General features: G+C 41.8%; 2 protein-coding genes across 2 annotated transcripts in view; one reads left to right on the top strand and one right to left on the bottom strand.

The window, feature by feature from the left end:
* Positions 1 to 8765, top strand: part of chm (CHM Rab escort protein) — a 43226-nt gene extending 34461 nt beyond the window's left edge. Inside the window, exon 19 of the mRNA XM_042008889.1 lies at positions 8171 to 8765. Coding sequence (XP_041864823.1) covers positions 8171 to 8228 — 58 coding nt within the window. The 3' untranslated portion in view covers positions 8229 to 8765. The remainder of the gene's footprint in view (positions 1 to 8170) is intronic.
* A 310-nt stretch (positions 8766 to 9075) lies between these two features.
* Positions 9076 to 17459, bottom strand: part of camk2a (calcium/calmodulin-dependent protein kinase II alpha) — a 44026-nt gene continuing 35642 nt past the window's right edge. Inside the window, exons 13-18 of the mRNA XM_042008897.1 lie at positions 12457 to 12497; positions 12257 to 12305; positions 12040 to 12115; positions 10641 to 10735; positions 10320 to 10548; positions 9076 to 9267 (exon numbers count right to left, since the gene is read on the bottom strand). Of these exons, the coding sequence (XP_041864831.1) occupies positions 9264 to 9267; positions 10320 to 10548; positions 10641 to 10735; positions 12040 to 12115; positions 12257 to 12305; positions 12457 to 12497 (494 nt within the window). The 3' untranslated portion in view covers positions 9076 to 9263. The remainder of the gene's footprint in view (positions 9268 to 10319; positions 10549 to 10640; positions 10736 to 12039; positions 12116 to 12256; positions 12306 to 12456; positions 12498 to 17459) is intronic.

Genomic DNA, 17459 nt, shown 5'->3' on the forward strand with positions numbered 1-17459 from the left:
TTATATATATATATATATATATATATATATAAATATATTGTTGGGGAAATCTCATATATTCCCTTTAATATTGTGTTATACAGATCACTCTCAAGGTAAACAGATTGTTTAAGTTCTTGGTAACAGAGATTTATGCTGAGCAGCCTGTTGCTATCGTAAGTTGATGCATTTCCTTAGAGCAGTTCACACTGACCTGTGTGATTTATCTGAATACAAACCCTTGTACGGTACTGTCCCAGATTCCACAGGATTCTTCTTCGTGTAGTGTATGTGATCTGAGTAAAACCTTTCTGCCAGAGGTGTAAATGCCAACATACTGATCCTTATGTGCATTCATGTAAATACCGAACGGCAGTTTTCCTGCTTGGTTCTGTGTGGTGATGCGAACTGATTTCCTGAGAACTTTAAGTGTGTGCGTGGTTCGCACCAAAACTGCTCGTGTGTCTCTGGGTCCTGATTATTTTATTTTTGCTCACAACTGGTTTAAGTTAAAGTTTTGAATATCTTGGTATCTATAATTTATAATAAACCTGAAACAGCTTCATTTTGCTCTTAAAAAGGCTGCATAAGAACTTTGACCCGTGGTCTCATGTGTGAACTGCTCTAAGGAAATGCATCAACTTACGATAGCAACAGGCTGCTCAGCATAAATCTCTGTTACCAAGAACTTAAACAATCTGTTTACCTTGAGAGTGATCTGTATAACACAATATTAAAGAGAATATATGAAATTTCCCCAACAATATATATATAAAAGCTTCTAACTAAAAAATAATACAAAATCCTTGGCATGAAAAGCTAAAATGGTTCAGTGGAGGCCTGTGCTCTGATTGCTTCTAGTTCTATTATTTAAACCTGTTTTCAGTAAAAAATGTTTTTATTGGTTTATTTATGATTTTAATCAGTGATCAGATGGATCTCTGATGACACCAGAGCTGATTTTAACATCAGTGATTTTAAGAAGACGACTAACCCACGACTTCAATCAGCTGATTTAAACTCATCCAGCATGTGTTTTTACTCTGAGGCTGATTAATGTGGAGGCGGCTGGTTTTATAAATCACGTGGATAGTCGACGTCTGATTGGAGGTTTTCATCCACAAATTATTTATATTCACTGCTGCAGGTTTAAAAAGAACTAAAAGGTCAAGATCATTAAATAAATAAAGTAAAAAACTATCAGAAATTCAGAAAAATATCAAAGACTTTATCAAAATCAACCTGTTTCATTATACAGAAGCATTATTACTCAATGAATACTTTAAAGAATGTTATGAAAAAGATTTAAATTTTTTTATAGGTGAATAAAAAAAGGTGCAAATATGAAAAAGTTTCATTTAAATTCCCTGAAAATATTCAGAGATTTTCTGTCCACCAGATAATTTCATGAGATGAGTCATTTTCCTGTTTTCTGTCAGGTGATGAAGGAGAAAAATAACCAAGCAGAATGCAGCGTTCAACCACTTTAGTTTATTTACAGAAACACAGAAGAAGAAATCACTCAAAAAACTCCAAAGAAAAAGATCAGAAACATCCTCATCCTCACACACGGTTACACACTGAGCATGCAGCATCGGTCCAGTTTACACAGAACCAGTAAATCCAGCTGGCCCAGAACCAGTAAGTCCAGCTAGTCCAGAACCAGTAAGTCCAGCTAGCCCAGAACCAGTAAGTCCAAATAGCCCAGAACCAGTAAGCCCAGCTAGTCCAGAACCAGTAAGTCCAGCTAGCCCAGAACCAGTAAGTCCAAATAGCCCAGAACCAGTAAGCCCAGCTAGCCCAGAACCAGTAAGTCCAGATAGCCCAGAACCAGTAAGCCCAGCTAGCCCAGAACCAGTAAGTCCAGCTAGCCCAGAACCAGTAAGTCCAAATAGCCCAGAACCAGTAAGCCCAGCTGGCTCAGAACCAGTAAGTCCAGCTAGCCCAGAACCAGTAAGTCCAAATAGCCCAGAACCAGTAAGCCCAGCTAGCCCAGAACCAGTAAGTCCAAATAGCCCAGAACCAGTAAGCCCAGCTAGCCCAGAACCAGTAAGTCCAGCTAGCCCAGAACCAGTAAGCCCAGCTAGCCCAGAACCAGTAAGTCCAGATAGCCCAGAACCAGTAAGTCTAGCTAGCCCAGAACCAGTAAGTCCAGATAGCCAAGAACCAGTAAGTCCAGATAGCCAAGAACCAGTAAGCCCAGATAGTCAACAACCAGCAAGTCCAGCTAGCCCAGAACCAGTAAGCCCAGCTAGCCCAGAACCAGTAAGTCCAGATAGCCCAGAACCAGTAAGTCTAGCTAGCCCAGAACCAGTAAGTCCAGATAGCCAAGAACCAGTAAGTCCAGATAGCCAAGAACCAGTAAGCCCAGATAGTCAACAACCAGCAAGTCCAGCTAGCCCAGAACCATGCCCACCAGCAGCTGAGAAAAGTTGGTTCTGATCCAGAACATCAGCAGATGGAAAATCAAGAGGACAAACAAGGGGTGGAGTGTTTTCTCCGGGTCAGCAAGGAGGTCCTGCCCCAAGTGGAGGGAAGGATGGAGCGGGAGATGGACAGGCCGATCGTTGCGGCATCTGAACCAAAAAGCAAAGCTCTCGATTTACCGGTCAATCTGCGTTCCTACCCTCACCTATGGTCACGAGCTGTGGGTAGTGACCGAAAGAACAAGATCTCGAATACAAGCGGCCGAAATGAGTTTTCTCTGCAGGGTGGCCGGGCTCTCCCTTAGAGATAGGGTGAGAAGCTCGGTGATCCGGGAGGGGCTCAGAGTAGAGTTGCTGCTCCTCCACATCCAGAGGAGCCAGATGAGGTGGCTCGGGCATCTGGTTAGGATGCCTCCTGGACGTCTCCCTGGTTCTGGGCACGTCCCACGGGGAGGAGACCCCGGGGAAGACCCAGGACACTCTGGATGGACTACATTTCGCGGCTGGCCTGGGAACGCCTCAGGATCCCCCCGGATGAGCTGGTGAATGTGGCCAAGGAGAGGGAAGTCTGGGTTTCCCTGCTCAGACAGCTGCCGTTGCGACCCAACTCCGGATAAGCAGCAGAAGATGGATGGATGACAAACCCATCTGCTCGACATCTGAGACCAGTTCAAGTCCAGGTACCGGACCACTTCTAGTTCCAATAAAAATTATTAAAGGAGTGTGGGATCATCTTGACGGAGAACGCAATTAAAGGCAGAAACATCTAAAGAAAAGTTTTGGAAAGTCCTTCAAGATCCTGGGGTACTCTTCCTGAAAAGTCTTTTAAGGATCCTGGAGAACTATTGAAGACGACTGAAAGAAATGACAGAGAGCTTCTCTATGACGGTTCATACTGGGATGAAGAATAAAAAATATTCACTTCAAGCTCCTTATATATAGGTTCTATATATAGAACATATTTCTGTAAATCAGCTGGTTCCTGTTGATTGGATCAGTATTGGATCAAAACTGCATCAGGACTGGATCAAGTTTTTGTTTACTGCGAAGAAGACTTCAAACTAAACTGGAAGGAAAGAAATGAGTTCAGCTGTAGTTTTCCGGATTAGCTTGTTAGCTATATTAGCAATATGTTAGCATGTTAGCTTGTGGCTACAACATCTCCCTCCTTTAGATGAACCTGGTCCTCATGTTCCCCGTCCTGCTAATGAGAGACGCTTCTAAAATAGGCCCCGCCCACCTGTATGAGTGTTTAGCATCAGAACCAAACGGAAACCAGGTTCTGGTCCCGTAGCATTGATCTGGACTTATTCAGCTGCTGGACACGTGTCTGTTACCAGAACCAACATGTGAAATCTGAACTCTTCACTTTCAAACATGAACACCAAACAGTTTAAAAAATGACATCTCAGATATCTGCAGGAGAGTTTCTGCACGTCCACCAATTACTACTTTCAAGTGTCGTAAAAGTTTAAAGATAGAAAACACTGTGTAGAAAACAATTGTTCACTCTGGAGTCGCCGGTTAGAGTCCCGAACGAACCGGGACGAAACTGACTGTGGAGTCAGATGGAAAGCTTCCAGTTCACCTGAACATTCCTGTTAACACCTTTTTACGCCTTTCTGCACCTGTTTAACCTGCAGCTTCAGATTGACCTGGTTTGTCTTTTTTAGTTTATCTGGAAAATTCTGACAAATAACGGCCTCAAGAAATTGGCCAATTAGAAGAAAGGAGCGTCTGGCCAATATACTCACTATATAACCTCATGTTCATCTAGGCAGCATGGAAATGTTCCTAATGTTCCTGACGTCCGACTGTCAGTTTGGTCACATCTTTGTTTACTTCCTGTGCAGTTTCCATGACAACAGAAATGAACACAGCGTGGAACGTGTCATAGGTAGATTCCATTTTGTTCATGTTAATAATGATTCTTCCTTACATGCCACAGGAAGTCATGGAGTTCCTCAGGGTTCTCTACTTGGACTGATACTTTTTCAAATTTATGCATTTAACCCTTACTTTACCAGGAAGATATTAAGAACACATTCTTATTTACAATGTTGGCACAAACACACCTGACTTTTCATGTTTTTTGTGCTTCCAGTAGGTAATATTATTAGATCGTGTAGTATAAATATTCATTTCTACACAGATGATACTCAGATATACTTCTGTGTGAAACCTGAGAAGAGTAAAGCTTGTTAAAAACTCTGCAAGAACAGAGAACTTTTTTCTTGTTCTTGAGGTGGAAAGAACAAGAAAAAGTTGGCTTTTGCTTGGTGGAAAAGACACTTTCCTGCTTCATGCTTTGTAACATCCACCAGGCCCACTTCCAATCTTTGACCAATCAAACAAATAGTTCTTGGACAGCACACAAGAAAAAAGTTCTGTCCCAATGATGTGTTGAGTAGAAGATGGAAGAACTCCCCAACCAGAACGAGAGAAAAATTATGTCCATTTCTCTGTTCTTGCAGATTTTGTAATGGTGTTAATGTTGAGAATATTTCTGCTTTTTCGCGTTCTCGTAACCAACCGGCTTCATTCTGAGCATAACTGACTATGGTGAGTTTAATCCTGTTTCCACCAACATGTGCTGCTAGTTGGTTCAATAAACCTCGATTGCTATTGTGTTTCCATAGCAACTATACCCTTACTTGGTAGGTGAGGGTACGTATGTAATAACGTAATGTCATATCAGCGTGATGCCTTCCTTTAATTACAACTTTTGGGTGTGTGATTGTTTTTTTGTACTTTGTGTGAAGTACTTTTTTCCCCCTAATTTATTCTCATTAGTCCATCACAGATGCATTCGTACAGTCTTCAGGTTCAGGTCAGTCTGGCTTCAGGTGAGCCAGAAACAAAGGAGGAGGATAGTGGACATCCAGCAGGTTGTCGTCTTTTGTCATGTACCAACCCGCACCGCCCTGAGCTATCCCGTACCAACCGGTCCCGTACCAACTGGTCCCGTACCAACCGGTCCTGTACTAAGCCATCCTATCCTAAACCATACCGTACCAAGTCTGACCCGTTGGTGGAAATGGGTGTTATGTCACATTAGTGATGTGAGCTGCTGTTACTAGCGGCAAGGATACATTGTAAAGATGAAGGTAATTTTAGACCTTGTCATAAAGCTGGCCTTTAAGAGTTTTATCATTTTTTCTTCAGTTGAACCCGTGGCCTTCCAGCTGGCCAGACTGCTCCCTACACTGCCCCCTACTGGAATACTGGAGATGGTGAACATGTATAATTGCTCCTGATTTGTCGTGGTCGAGCTCCTTGCATGACAGCTTCCGCCATCAGTGCGTGAAGGTGTGTGTGAATGGTTGAATGTAATGTATGATGTAAAGTGCTTTGGGTATCGTTCCAGGTACAGTAAAGCGCTGTATAAATACGGACCATTTACCATTTATGTATCATTCATTTCTGAGGATGTGAACAAATGATGCTTCAAACAAACACAAAATATGTGAGACAGCTATGATAAACACATATACATGTGACTAAATATTAAATAATATAAAATATAAATCAGCGTGTAGGATTCCTAAAGTCATAAAAATATAAAATAATTATTCATGAAATTCAAATGATTCAGCTTTATTTAGCTGAACGGTGTGAACAGGAAGCAGCAGGTTGGAGTTTAAACTCCATGTCATGAACAAACATTTGTGTCAAGTTTTCATCAATCTGACCTGAAAAACATCTTTCCATACTTTCTTTGCCCAGTCAGATTGATGAAGTGGGTGTGGCTGTACCAGTTCAAGGCCACGCCCCATCATGGCTCCACAGTTTTTTCAGTTTCCCGAGCCAAATGGTGCAGAGACTGATGTCGGTAAACTAACGGGCGGCGAAGACAAACACATTCAGCAGCTGCTAAAAACTGGCGTCACGCTCTAAGATGCAAATTGCAGATTCCAAAATAATAAAGATAATATCACAACAGCAGCACTGGAAGTCTGATTCAAACATTAAAAAGCGTCATATATCAAGAGCAATATCATCGTCGTCATAGTAGGAATCAGATTGTACAAAGTTCTACATTCTCTTGACAGTAAAAAGCTGATTAAAGCTTCTAGACAAACACAACATTTTTAAAGTGGCAGAATATCAAAGTTAGTCCCGCTCGTGTCTCGTTAGCTCACAGCTAACAGACGCTATTGTTCCCAATGAGGAATGCTAACGATGGTCAGAAGTCGAGTCACAGCCTGATAACTGTGAGCGGTGGAAACACGGCAGACCACAAAGCCCAAACACAAAACACGAAGTCCAGCATGCAGTAAACCACGATCTGTACAGCACATCACTGAAGAGGAAGAAAAACGAGCTCTGCGGACAGAACTCCCGTCAAGAAGCGCTGCAACGATCACCATCATGACTCCTGAAAGAAAACCCACCCACCCACCGCCTGAGCGAGCGACCGAGCGCAGGTCAGTGTTTCACCCCACAAACATTGTATTTTCTTTATTTAAAGCCCCTGAAAACAACAAAAACCCAAACAGAGATAAAAGGTTTCACAGCCACCCCCACCAACTCAGTGGGCATCAGATTGTCCTGAGCTACAGAGTCCCCGAATACTCAACATTCATTCTCTTTAAACTGCTTTGTGAGGATATCCAGCACCAGCAGCAACTTTAAACTCCAGGTTGTCACAAAAATGTAAAACAATCTTATACCTTTTAATAAAAACGGAATTCATTTAATTCCAACCATTAGAAAAATATAAAACGTAATTATCATAATTTAGAAGAAAAATTCTGTTTGTTTTAATCATCAGTATCAGTTTTAAAAGTTTTACAGGCTGAATATTCATGTAAATTCTTTCCTGTCAGACTGAACTCATCTCCCAGACTGCAAAACATGGTTGGCCCAAACGTTTATTTTTGTTTGGCCTGTATGTGGTCCACGTACCCCACAAGGAAACTACCATAAGGAAGACTTCCCGTATTAGGACCACTTCTGGCCCACAAAATAGTGTTTGTAGTCCATGTCCAGGCCAGCAATTGACATCTGGACCACATGTAGCCAACAGGAGACTCTTCATGATCCAAGCCAGGCTGGGAACTTACACCTGGACCACTTCTGTCCCACACAACACTTGCCATAACTGAGCCATGTGCCAGAAGTAGCCTGGATTTGGCCCAAACATGTCTGCTATCTGGGAAAATGTATCAGATCTAAAAATTGCTGAAAGCAAGACTTGTTATTGAACTTTATTCTGTTTTCTCTCAGTAAACTGATTTTCTGTATGCTGGATTGATTTTTTTCTGTGAAGCTGCAGAATTTTCATTTCTTAGTGAACTTTGTCTACTTCGGACTCTTGTTTTCATTTTGTCATGAAGACAGCTGACAGACGACCATTTCAGTGACTCTGGCTGTCTGCATTTTTTTTTCCATTTAGTTTTAATCCGAAACATAAAAATTCCTGAAAACCATCCAGAGTCTGTTTGATTGTCTGATCGAACCCTGGACTAAACAAAAGTCCACAATGTCCACTTAAAGGCACATTTTCTGATTTTGTGGACATAAATGATTGAAAATAAACATGTTAGTTTTTATTACGGCTGTCACATTAACAGAGCGAAATAAGGTGTCGTTTCCACTTTCTCTGTTAGTTGTGTCTTAACTTTTCCTTTTATCTCACTCACTTCCTTCTCTGTTTGTCTTTGAATGGAAAACTTCGCAGCTTAAATGATAAAGATGTTTCTGCTAATGAAGCCGAGCAGACGGCTCGTCAGGCCTTTGTAGTCAGGTAACCTGGTTCAAAGGAGGGAGGGGTGGCCGTTCATGGAAGATCACGGGCTGGAGACACCGGAAGAATCCTGAGTTCTCAGAGTCCGATGGAAGCAGAGAGATGAGCATCATCGTCATGAAATGATATCAGTACAAAGATTTATGACACAGTAACACAGATGCAGATCATTTGATCAGCTCAACACTGGCCGATTGTCAGCTGATCACACAATTATCTCCAGATCACAACTTTAACTGAGAGTTTATTCAACTTTTATCACATTTTATGATCATCTGACTAAGCAAACTGTGGTCAGAGCATTTGGGAGTTTATTGATCAGCAGGTTGAGGAAATCAGTTTCAATACATTAGAAATTTAATGGAAAAACTGGCTAAATAAAAAAGTTCTGGAGCTCCTGAGCTGGATCCAAAAAACTGGATCTGAGACAGGGTTCTAGTTGTGATCAGAAGATAACTGGTCCAAAAGCCGAGAGGTTACCAAGGCAACCCACTGACTCAACATAACATATATGACAGAAAAATCTTTACTTCATCTGCAAGTGGAAACCTTATATCTCCAGGTGAGTCACATGATCACCTAACTGATCAATGATTCCAGAGTTCTGATAATGAAGGCCTGCACATGCTCAGTCAGATCCTGAACTTCCAGCAGACTCCATTCTGCTGCAGGGTGAGGCTAACAGCTTCTCTCAGTTTCCAGGGGTTGTGCTAAGCTAAGCTAACATGATGTGGCAGTTTCTGGCCAATGGGGGCGCTGTGGTCCTGCTGCACCTGAAGAACTGGAGATACAAGGTTCCCTAACAAAACCTGTGCTGATTGGCTCGTTACAAACTGGTATGGCTAAAGGAAAGCCAGCTGAAACAAGAAAGATGATAGATAGATAGATAGATAGATAGATAGATAGATAGATAGATAGATAGATAGATAGATAGATAGATAACTGCTGGGTTAGTTGGAGTATGTTTCTTTGTCCCTCTCGTCTCTTCCTCCAGCTTCTCCAACAAAATCCTGCTTGGTTGGTGTCAGTCGCCTGGCCTGCTGTCAGTCAACCTGTTGTCAAAGCGATGATGGCCACCTCAAAGACCCCGCCCACTCTGGAAGCTCAAGTTAACTAAAACAACAACAACAAAACTTTTAGTCATAAACGTAAAGAGGTGAGAAGTAACCATCAATTTAATATCAGAGGTGAGAGATGCTACAGGATGATTATGGAGCAGCACCACTGGGTGGAGTCTGCATCAAACTAATGATTATTTACATCACACACAGAGTAAACAACAACAAACACCAACATGTTATTATGATGCAGCTCACTACATGATAATGTGGTTCACTACAGAACCCTGTTTCAACCAAATATTATATTATATTATATTATATTATATTATATTATATTAATAAGTAAATAGGCAACCATGGCCATAGCATAAATAGATAAATAAGTGGACAACTTATTTTCAGGGGAATTTATTTGGGAACTCCACTATAATTTATTTCATGACACTTATTTTCTAATCGGGTATTTCAATAACATTTTTAAATTACTTTAAAAAAGAGGAAAAATAAATAAATAAATAAAAAAAGCAAATCAGTCTCTTCAGGTCCAACATGTCAACACAGCCTGTCCCGAACAGAGGTGGACAGCATGGAGAAAGTCCTGAGTCTCTATGAGACACAAGAAACATCTGAATGAAAGTAGAATAAAAGTGAATTAGACAGAAACAGATGGAAACGTTCTACGGTGGAACAGGAAGTAAAGTTCTTACAGGTTCAAAATGAATGTTCAGTGAATGAAGCAGCTACGTTGTTTACATGTTTACTTATGCTGTGAAATAAGGTGAAATAAGTGGAAGCTGAAGTCTTTTTGTATCAGTCCATCTACTGCTGCTACTTCTCTGAAGCTCCGCTTCCTGGTTTAATATAAATACAAAAATACAGTCTGGAAATAAATAAGTTGTCGGTTAGAAATATAAATCTATGTTTTACATTTATAAGATTTTTAAGATTTATTTATTGTGGTGGTTTGGGCCTTCCGTAGCTAACACTCAAAAATGCTTTTTTGTCGTTTTTTTGTCGTCATTTTTCAGGTTTAGTTTGGTTGAAGCTCTGTTTTTCTGAGCCTCCATAACGCACCATTACTGTCACTCTTTGGCCCGTTCTTACTGGCTGAGCGTGGAGGCGGAGCCTGAGCGGTGGAAGTGGACGATCTGCCACTTTCCATCACGGCGGTGCCACACCCGGGTCTCTTCTGATTGGGCGGTGCGAGGAGCGCCGTTGGAGTCAATGTACTGAGTCACTCTGATGTAAGCGATGCAGGCGGCCTCGTCGCCCACCAGGTGAATGTGAGGGTTCAGGATGGTGGTGTGGACCGGTTTGCTGTTCTTGGACCACACTAGGACAAAGACACAGATGTCACCTGGACAGGTGAGACAGGCTCCACACATCTCTGAACACGTAACAGAAAGTAAGTCAAGTTCTACTCACGGTTTTCAAAGTAAAAGCGGTGGAAGTCCAAACCTTCGACCAGGTTCCCCAATGCCTCTGGCTCGAACGCCGTCACTGCCGGGTCGCACATTTTCCTGAAAAAATGTTACAGGAAACATTACAAGAAACGTTATAGGAAACATTACAGGAAACGTTACCTGAAATGTTATAGGAAATGTTACAGGAAATGTTACAGGGAAACATTAAAGGAAAGGTTCATGAAAACATTACAGTAAATATTATGGGAAACGTAACGGGAACCATTACGGGAACCATTACGAGAACCATTACAGGAAATGTTATGGGAAAAATTACATTAAACATTAGGGGAAACATCACAGGAAATGTTACAGGAAACGTTACGGGAAAAATTAGAGGAAACGTTACGGGAAAAATGACAGAAAAAGTTACGGGAAACATTACGGGAAAAATTACAGTAAATATTATGGGAAACATTACAGGAAACGTTACGGGAACCATTACAGGAAATGTTATGGGAAAAATACATTAAACGTTAGGGGAAACATCACAGGAAATGTTACGGGAAACATTAAAGGAAGTATTACAGGAAACGTTACGGGAAACTTTACAGGAAATGTTACAGGAAATATTATGGGAAACATTACAGGAAACGTTATGGGAACCATTACAGGAAATGTTATGGGAAACATTAAAGGAAGTATTACAGGAAACGTTACGGGAAACTTTACAGGAAATGTTACAGGAAATATTATGGGAAACGTTAATGGAAACGTTATGAGAAAAATTACAGGAAACATTACAGGAAATGTTACAGGAAACATTACAGGAAACATTACAGGAAATGTTACAGGAAACATTACAGGAAACATTACAGGAAATGTTACAGGAAACATTACAGGAAACATTACAGGAAATGTTTCAGGAAACATTACAGGAAATGTTACAGGAAACATTACAGGAAACATTACAGGAAACATTACAGGAAATGTTTCAGGAAACATTACAGGAAATGTTACAGGAAACATTACAGGAAACATTACAGGAAATGTTTCAGGAAACATTACAGGAAATGTTACAGGAAACATTACAGGAAACATTACAGGAAATGTTACAGGAAACATTACAGGAAACATTACAGGAAACATTACAGGAAATGTTACAGGAAACATTACAGGAAACATTACAGGAAATGTTACAGGAAACATTACAGGAAACATTACAGGAAATGTTTCAGGAAACGTTATGGGAAACTTTATAGGAAATGTTACAGGAAATATTATGGGAAACGTTACAGGAAACGTTACGGGAAATTTTATTGAATTGAATTGAATTCAGTTGAACTGAATTCAATTGAATTGAACTTAATTGAACTAAATTGTAAAGAACATGGAGGATGAAGGAGATCTGGGCTACATACGTGTAACTCTCAAAGTCTCCGTTGCTGATGGCCTCAATCAGTTGCTCCGTAACTTTAATGATATCCTGTTTCCTCACTAACACACACACACACACACACACACACACACACACACACACACACACACACACACACACACACACACACACACACACACACAGGTTAGGATCAGGTGACATCATTAATGTCCAGGAGGAATCTGAATCAGTGATGTCACCTCTGGTATCTTCATCCTCAATAGTGGTGTTGGTACTCTCAGACGACTCCTGAAACAACAGGTCATCAGTCGATCACTGAGGTCAGCTCTGATTTGTTGTCTAAAGAGGGTGGGTCTTTAAATAAATATGTCTGATGGACATAAAGCTGGCTTCTGGGAGTTCTGTTATGAAGAGGAGCTCAAACTTTAAACAGTGTTACCTTCACGCCGTCAGCCTTCTTGTTGCTTCCACTCTTTCCTCCTGAACGAGGGATGAGAATGAAAAGAGAGAGAAGCAGCAGAGTGAGAAAGAAAGGAACAAATGCAGAGAAAAGGATCGACGGCATTGTAAGGACAAAAATCCAGAAGAGATATTGGGTCTGATGGAGGGACAGACAGATGGAGGGAGTTCCCTGCGTTACATGTGGGTCACTCACTGAGAGCTGAGGCCAAATTTAGGATCAACTTGAGATAGCTGGAGAGCAGAACGTCTGCACACATTCCTGAAGGTCCACAGCTGACAGATGCATGAAAAGAAAGCCAAGCGTCTCCGTCCATGAGAGACAGACCCAGTCCAGCATGAGACACCCTGCACTGGACATGAAGGACCGTTACCAGGACCAGAACCTTTCTAATGGTCCTACTGCAACCCAGACATGAACACAGAACTTTAATCCTGGAATATCTGCAGCCGGACATCAGTCCACCTGTTTCTGGAAAAAAGATTTCTGAGATTAAGATCTGGTTCTGATTCTGGTTCGGCTCAGGTCTGTCACACTTTTCATTGGGCTGATTTACAGCTCCGTCCACATGAACATTTATTCTTCAAAACAGAATTTAAATTACATTAAATAAAATCACGTCCACATGAAACATAGAGTTTGTTTAGATGACCACCATAATCAGAAATCTAGGAGGAATCAGATTACTGGAATGTGGAGCGTGTAGTCCTGTTAATATCGAAGCAAGTAGTCTTAGTGTTAGCTGCTAATATGGGAGCCTGTGGTCTTAGCTTTAGCTGCTAATGTGGAAGCAAATAAGCTGCTAAACAGGCTACATGTGTTTTAACTAGTTTCCTCTGACTTCCTGCTGCTGCACACCATTCTGTTTTCTTTTGTTTTTGTTCCATTGTGACAGCATTGCTTCGTCTTTTTAATGGAAGATACTGAAAAGACAGAAAGTGATGCAATCTTTTAAACATGCTCAGATTTAAAAATAACTAACTAACACAGCTCTACATACAGGAAGACATCAAAGTATTGAGGAAAAATCTGGGTGTGTTAATCTGATTTTTTATAATCAAAGTATGCTGTCTACATGATAACTGGAATAATCTGATAATTCAAAATTCAGAAAACAATCCAGTTTAAAATCTAACCCTGCCTCTGACGAGTTGACTAATCAGAAAGGCCGCTTCCAGAAAATTTCTCAGATCAGAAAGGCCGAATGTTTCATGTGGACAAATGTCAGCAAAACAAGTTGCTAAATTCTTCAGTACAGGTGGCTACAAACAGGTTGTTTACATGTCAACATGTACAAGGTTCTGGTAACGATATTAGCTCCAGCACAATCTTGGTTATGTCTGTTGTTGCCATGGAAACAAAGGAGTTGACGGTCACATGCCCCACATGGGTGGTTTCACTACTTTGTTCAGAGGGAGTATGAACCTGCAGAAGTCACATGTTTCCCCCATGAGTCGCGTGAATGAGCCGGGACCTGGACCTGGTTCTGTCCTAATGTTGGCTAACAGATATAACAACAACAACAGAAGATCCTGAAGGTGAACGTCATCTTCTAAACCTTGTGTGTGTGTCTGCAGAAGGTTCAGTGTTAATGTGTGTGTCGGTGATTTCCCTGCTATCTTTAGATCGCCATGTGTGAGGCTTCACAACAGCTGCAGCACACACAAACACACACGCACCCACGCACGCGCGCGCACACACACACACACACACACAGTGCTAACCTGCTAATTGTGTGTAAGCTAGGAGATGATTGGTGGATTTCTCTGTTGAAGTTTTTGCTACTTAAACACAAGCCTGCAGGTCAAAGTCAATGCTGCAGCAGACACAGGTCATGTGACTCCCTGGGGTTGATTTGTTAGTTTAATGAAATAAGTTCTGCTCCATGTCAGGAAGTGAACATCTTCATAAATCTATATCGAGATTGTCACATCTGGACTCTCAGCTCAAAAATCTGAGGTTACTGGTGGAGGTCAGCTTTAAAGCTAGTCAAAGTCCTGGTGGTGACAGAAAGAAGTGGTTCTGAAGTACAACTGGAACTATTCTGGTAGAAAAGACCTTAAACTGGAACTACTTCCTGCTTCTGTTCCCTGCTGATGCTTTGCTGCTTCTTTCTCCTCTACTTGCATTTTTCTGCCAATATTTTTATTTTCCTACCAAACTTATGGGCAGCAGCTCCTGGATCCTCATTAATCACTTTTTTAAGACTCTTACAATTTAGTCAATATCATGTCAGTGTGGCCTACAAATAAATAAATGGTAAATGTCTGTATTTATATATAACTTTACAATACACATCACATTCACCCACCCACACACACATTCACACACTGATAGTGGAAGCTGCCAATGAAGGTGGTCAACCACGAGCAATTTGGGGTTCGGTGTCTTGCTCAGGTACACCTCGACATGAGCTTGACAAGCCGAGGATTGAACTGACAATGCTCAGGCTACAAGACGACCATTCTACCCACTGAGCCATGCTGCCAAACAGCAGTAACCTTATCTACAGCTACTCAGGAGCTAAAGCTAACTAGCCGCTAGCCGCCTCCCCTCTCTACAGATGACTATTACAAGCTTCTACAGAAGAGCACCATGCTGGAAACAAAGATCCAACAGCTCCAGGTACATGTGGAAGTCAATGGGTTGTGTGGAAACGATACAACTTTGCCTTTAATAAAAACAGCGAACAAGATCTTGCTAACACACAACTAATTAGCACAAACATGGCTGTACAGAAACAGGTGGACGATGTAGAAGGAAATAACTCTTTCACTGATAGTCCTCCCTGGAATGCTCTTGGTGCAAAGCCGAAGAGTAAATTATCTCACTGGGGAAATGGGAGGATGAGTAACAGGCAGAGCCCAGTTTGCTGAGATTAGATGCGACTGGCTGGCCAGCTCTGCCATCCAGACCAAGCACCTCCTCAACTTCTCTCCCTAGCAAGACACAGACATGGCCAGTTGTCAGAAGGAAAATTAACAAGTCTCCTCCTCAACAAGCAGACATGCAACTACAGAACAGGTTTGCTCCACTGCTGCAGGACTCTGGATCTACATCTGTTGGCCGGGATGAAATCTCCCTACACACCAGGGTCAGACCAAAGAACAACTCAGAAAGTAAAAGCAGACGGCTGCCCCAGACTCTGGTTGTTGGTGACTTTGGTGTGAAAGACGTGAGAAACGTGGAAAAAAAGGACCCACCCCCTTCATCTCATCATACATCATCCAGGTCACCCTCCCTCTCCCAATCCTCCCCACCCCTCCTGGACTTCACCTCTCAGAAGGAGGAGCTGGTCACTATGGTGACCAAACTGCCCCCATATCCCAGTCCCATCTTTTCACATTGAAACATCCCCCTTCATCCTCCCCCACCAGTTCCCCAGCAAGCTCTGACCCAGTCATCCCAGCCCCAGCGCCCACCTCCCCTCCCTCCAGGATGGAACCAAACTCCTCATCTGTCTCCAGCCTGATAACAGCCCAGCATCTGATGGATCTGTGCTGGTCCAGGCTGCAGCTATGTGGGTACTCATGGCTCTCTCCAGGATAAGCTGGGACCTACATGCAAGTAGTTTCCGTTATCCCTGTTTGAATAGGCAACAGTAAGACTGATAAATGTTCAGAAAAGCCAGATTCATCCAATACATTCTATACATTTATCACATCTTGTGTCCATTCCTCATCAGCCTCAGCCTGCCCAGAACAAAGACTGGAAAGATAATATTTTAGCACACTGAAGGTAGCTCTGGCAGGAAAAACATTTTAATCAATGGTTTTATTACAAAGCACAAAATTAATGCCTTGTTTTTACCAGAAAGCTGGTTTGACAGAGAAAATTATGCTTGTTCTTATAGAAGTGACCCTTCCAGACTTCAGCTCTGTGGGTGGAGCTAGATCACATCAGAAAGGTGGAGGAGGGCTGTTTGCTTTAATGACTTCCTCCAATGTAGCAGATATCTTGGAAAAACAGATGCCCTCCCCTCTCATGTGGTGGTCCTTGACATACACAGGCCACCTAAACACTGAGCAGCGTTTCTGATGACGTTGCTGAGCTGCTGTCAGTAATCTGTCCACTCTGACGGTGTAGTTATTGTTGGTGATTCCAACATTCATGCTGAGAACCAGGAGGACAAAGGGACCAAAGAACTGTGTTCTTGATAACATTGGTCTAACTCAGCATATGGACCAGAGGACCCTGTCTGGATCTGGTCGTCTCTAAAGGTCTGAATGTTTACCAGGTTGTGGTGAAGGATGTTGCTCTGTCTGATCATTCCTGGGGTTTTTTTTAGATGCTGTTATTGTCAACAAAAAAGTCCAAACAGAGGTTATCAATAAACGGTACATTGGTCAAAATTCCACTGAAATGTTTCCTCACTAAGACCAGGAAAGTAGATCCTAGAACTCCAGTCCTCACTAAGACCAGGAAAGTAGATCCTAGACCTCCAGTCCTCACTAAGACCAGGAAAGCAGATCCTAGAACTCCAGTCCTTACTAAGACCAGGAAAGTAGATCCTAGAACTCCAGTCCTCAGACCTTTACACTGGTTTCTTGTCTGTCAAAGAACTGACTTCTAAATCCTGCTGTTAGTTTACAAAGACCTGAATGGTTTAGGACCAGAATCCATTCAGGATCTTCTGGTAGGTTATGGACCAACCAGATCCCTCAGGTCATCAGGATCAGGTCTACTTTCTGTTCCCAGAGTCAGAACTAAACGTGGAGAGGCAGCGTTCAGATTTAATGTTTCTCACATGTGGAACAAACTCCCAGAAAGCTGCAGGTCTGCTGACTCAGCAGTTTTACATCAGGGTTAAAACTTTTCTATTTACTGCCTTTTTATCAGAACAGCTGTTAGTTCCCCACACTGGAACTTTATTTCTGTTTTATCTGTTTAATTTGAGCTTTTTTTCTGTTTTTGTTTAATTTCTTTTAAAGTTTGTATTTAATGCATGTGCTATTGCTTCTGCTGTGATGCTTTTAATGTTT

This window comes from Melanotaenia boesemani, chromosome 15, assembly GCF_017639745.1.
Source record: "Melanotaenia boesemani isolate fMelBoe1 chromosome 15, fMelBoe1.pri, whole genome shotgun sequence".
Taxonomy (NCBI): Eukaryota; Metazoa; Chordata; class Actinopteri; order Atheriniformes; family Melanotaeniidae; genus Melanotaenia; species Melanotaenia boesemani.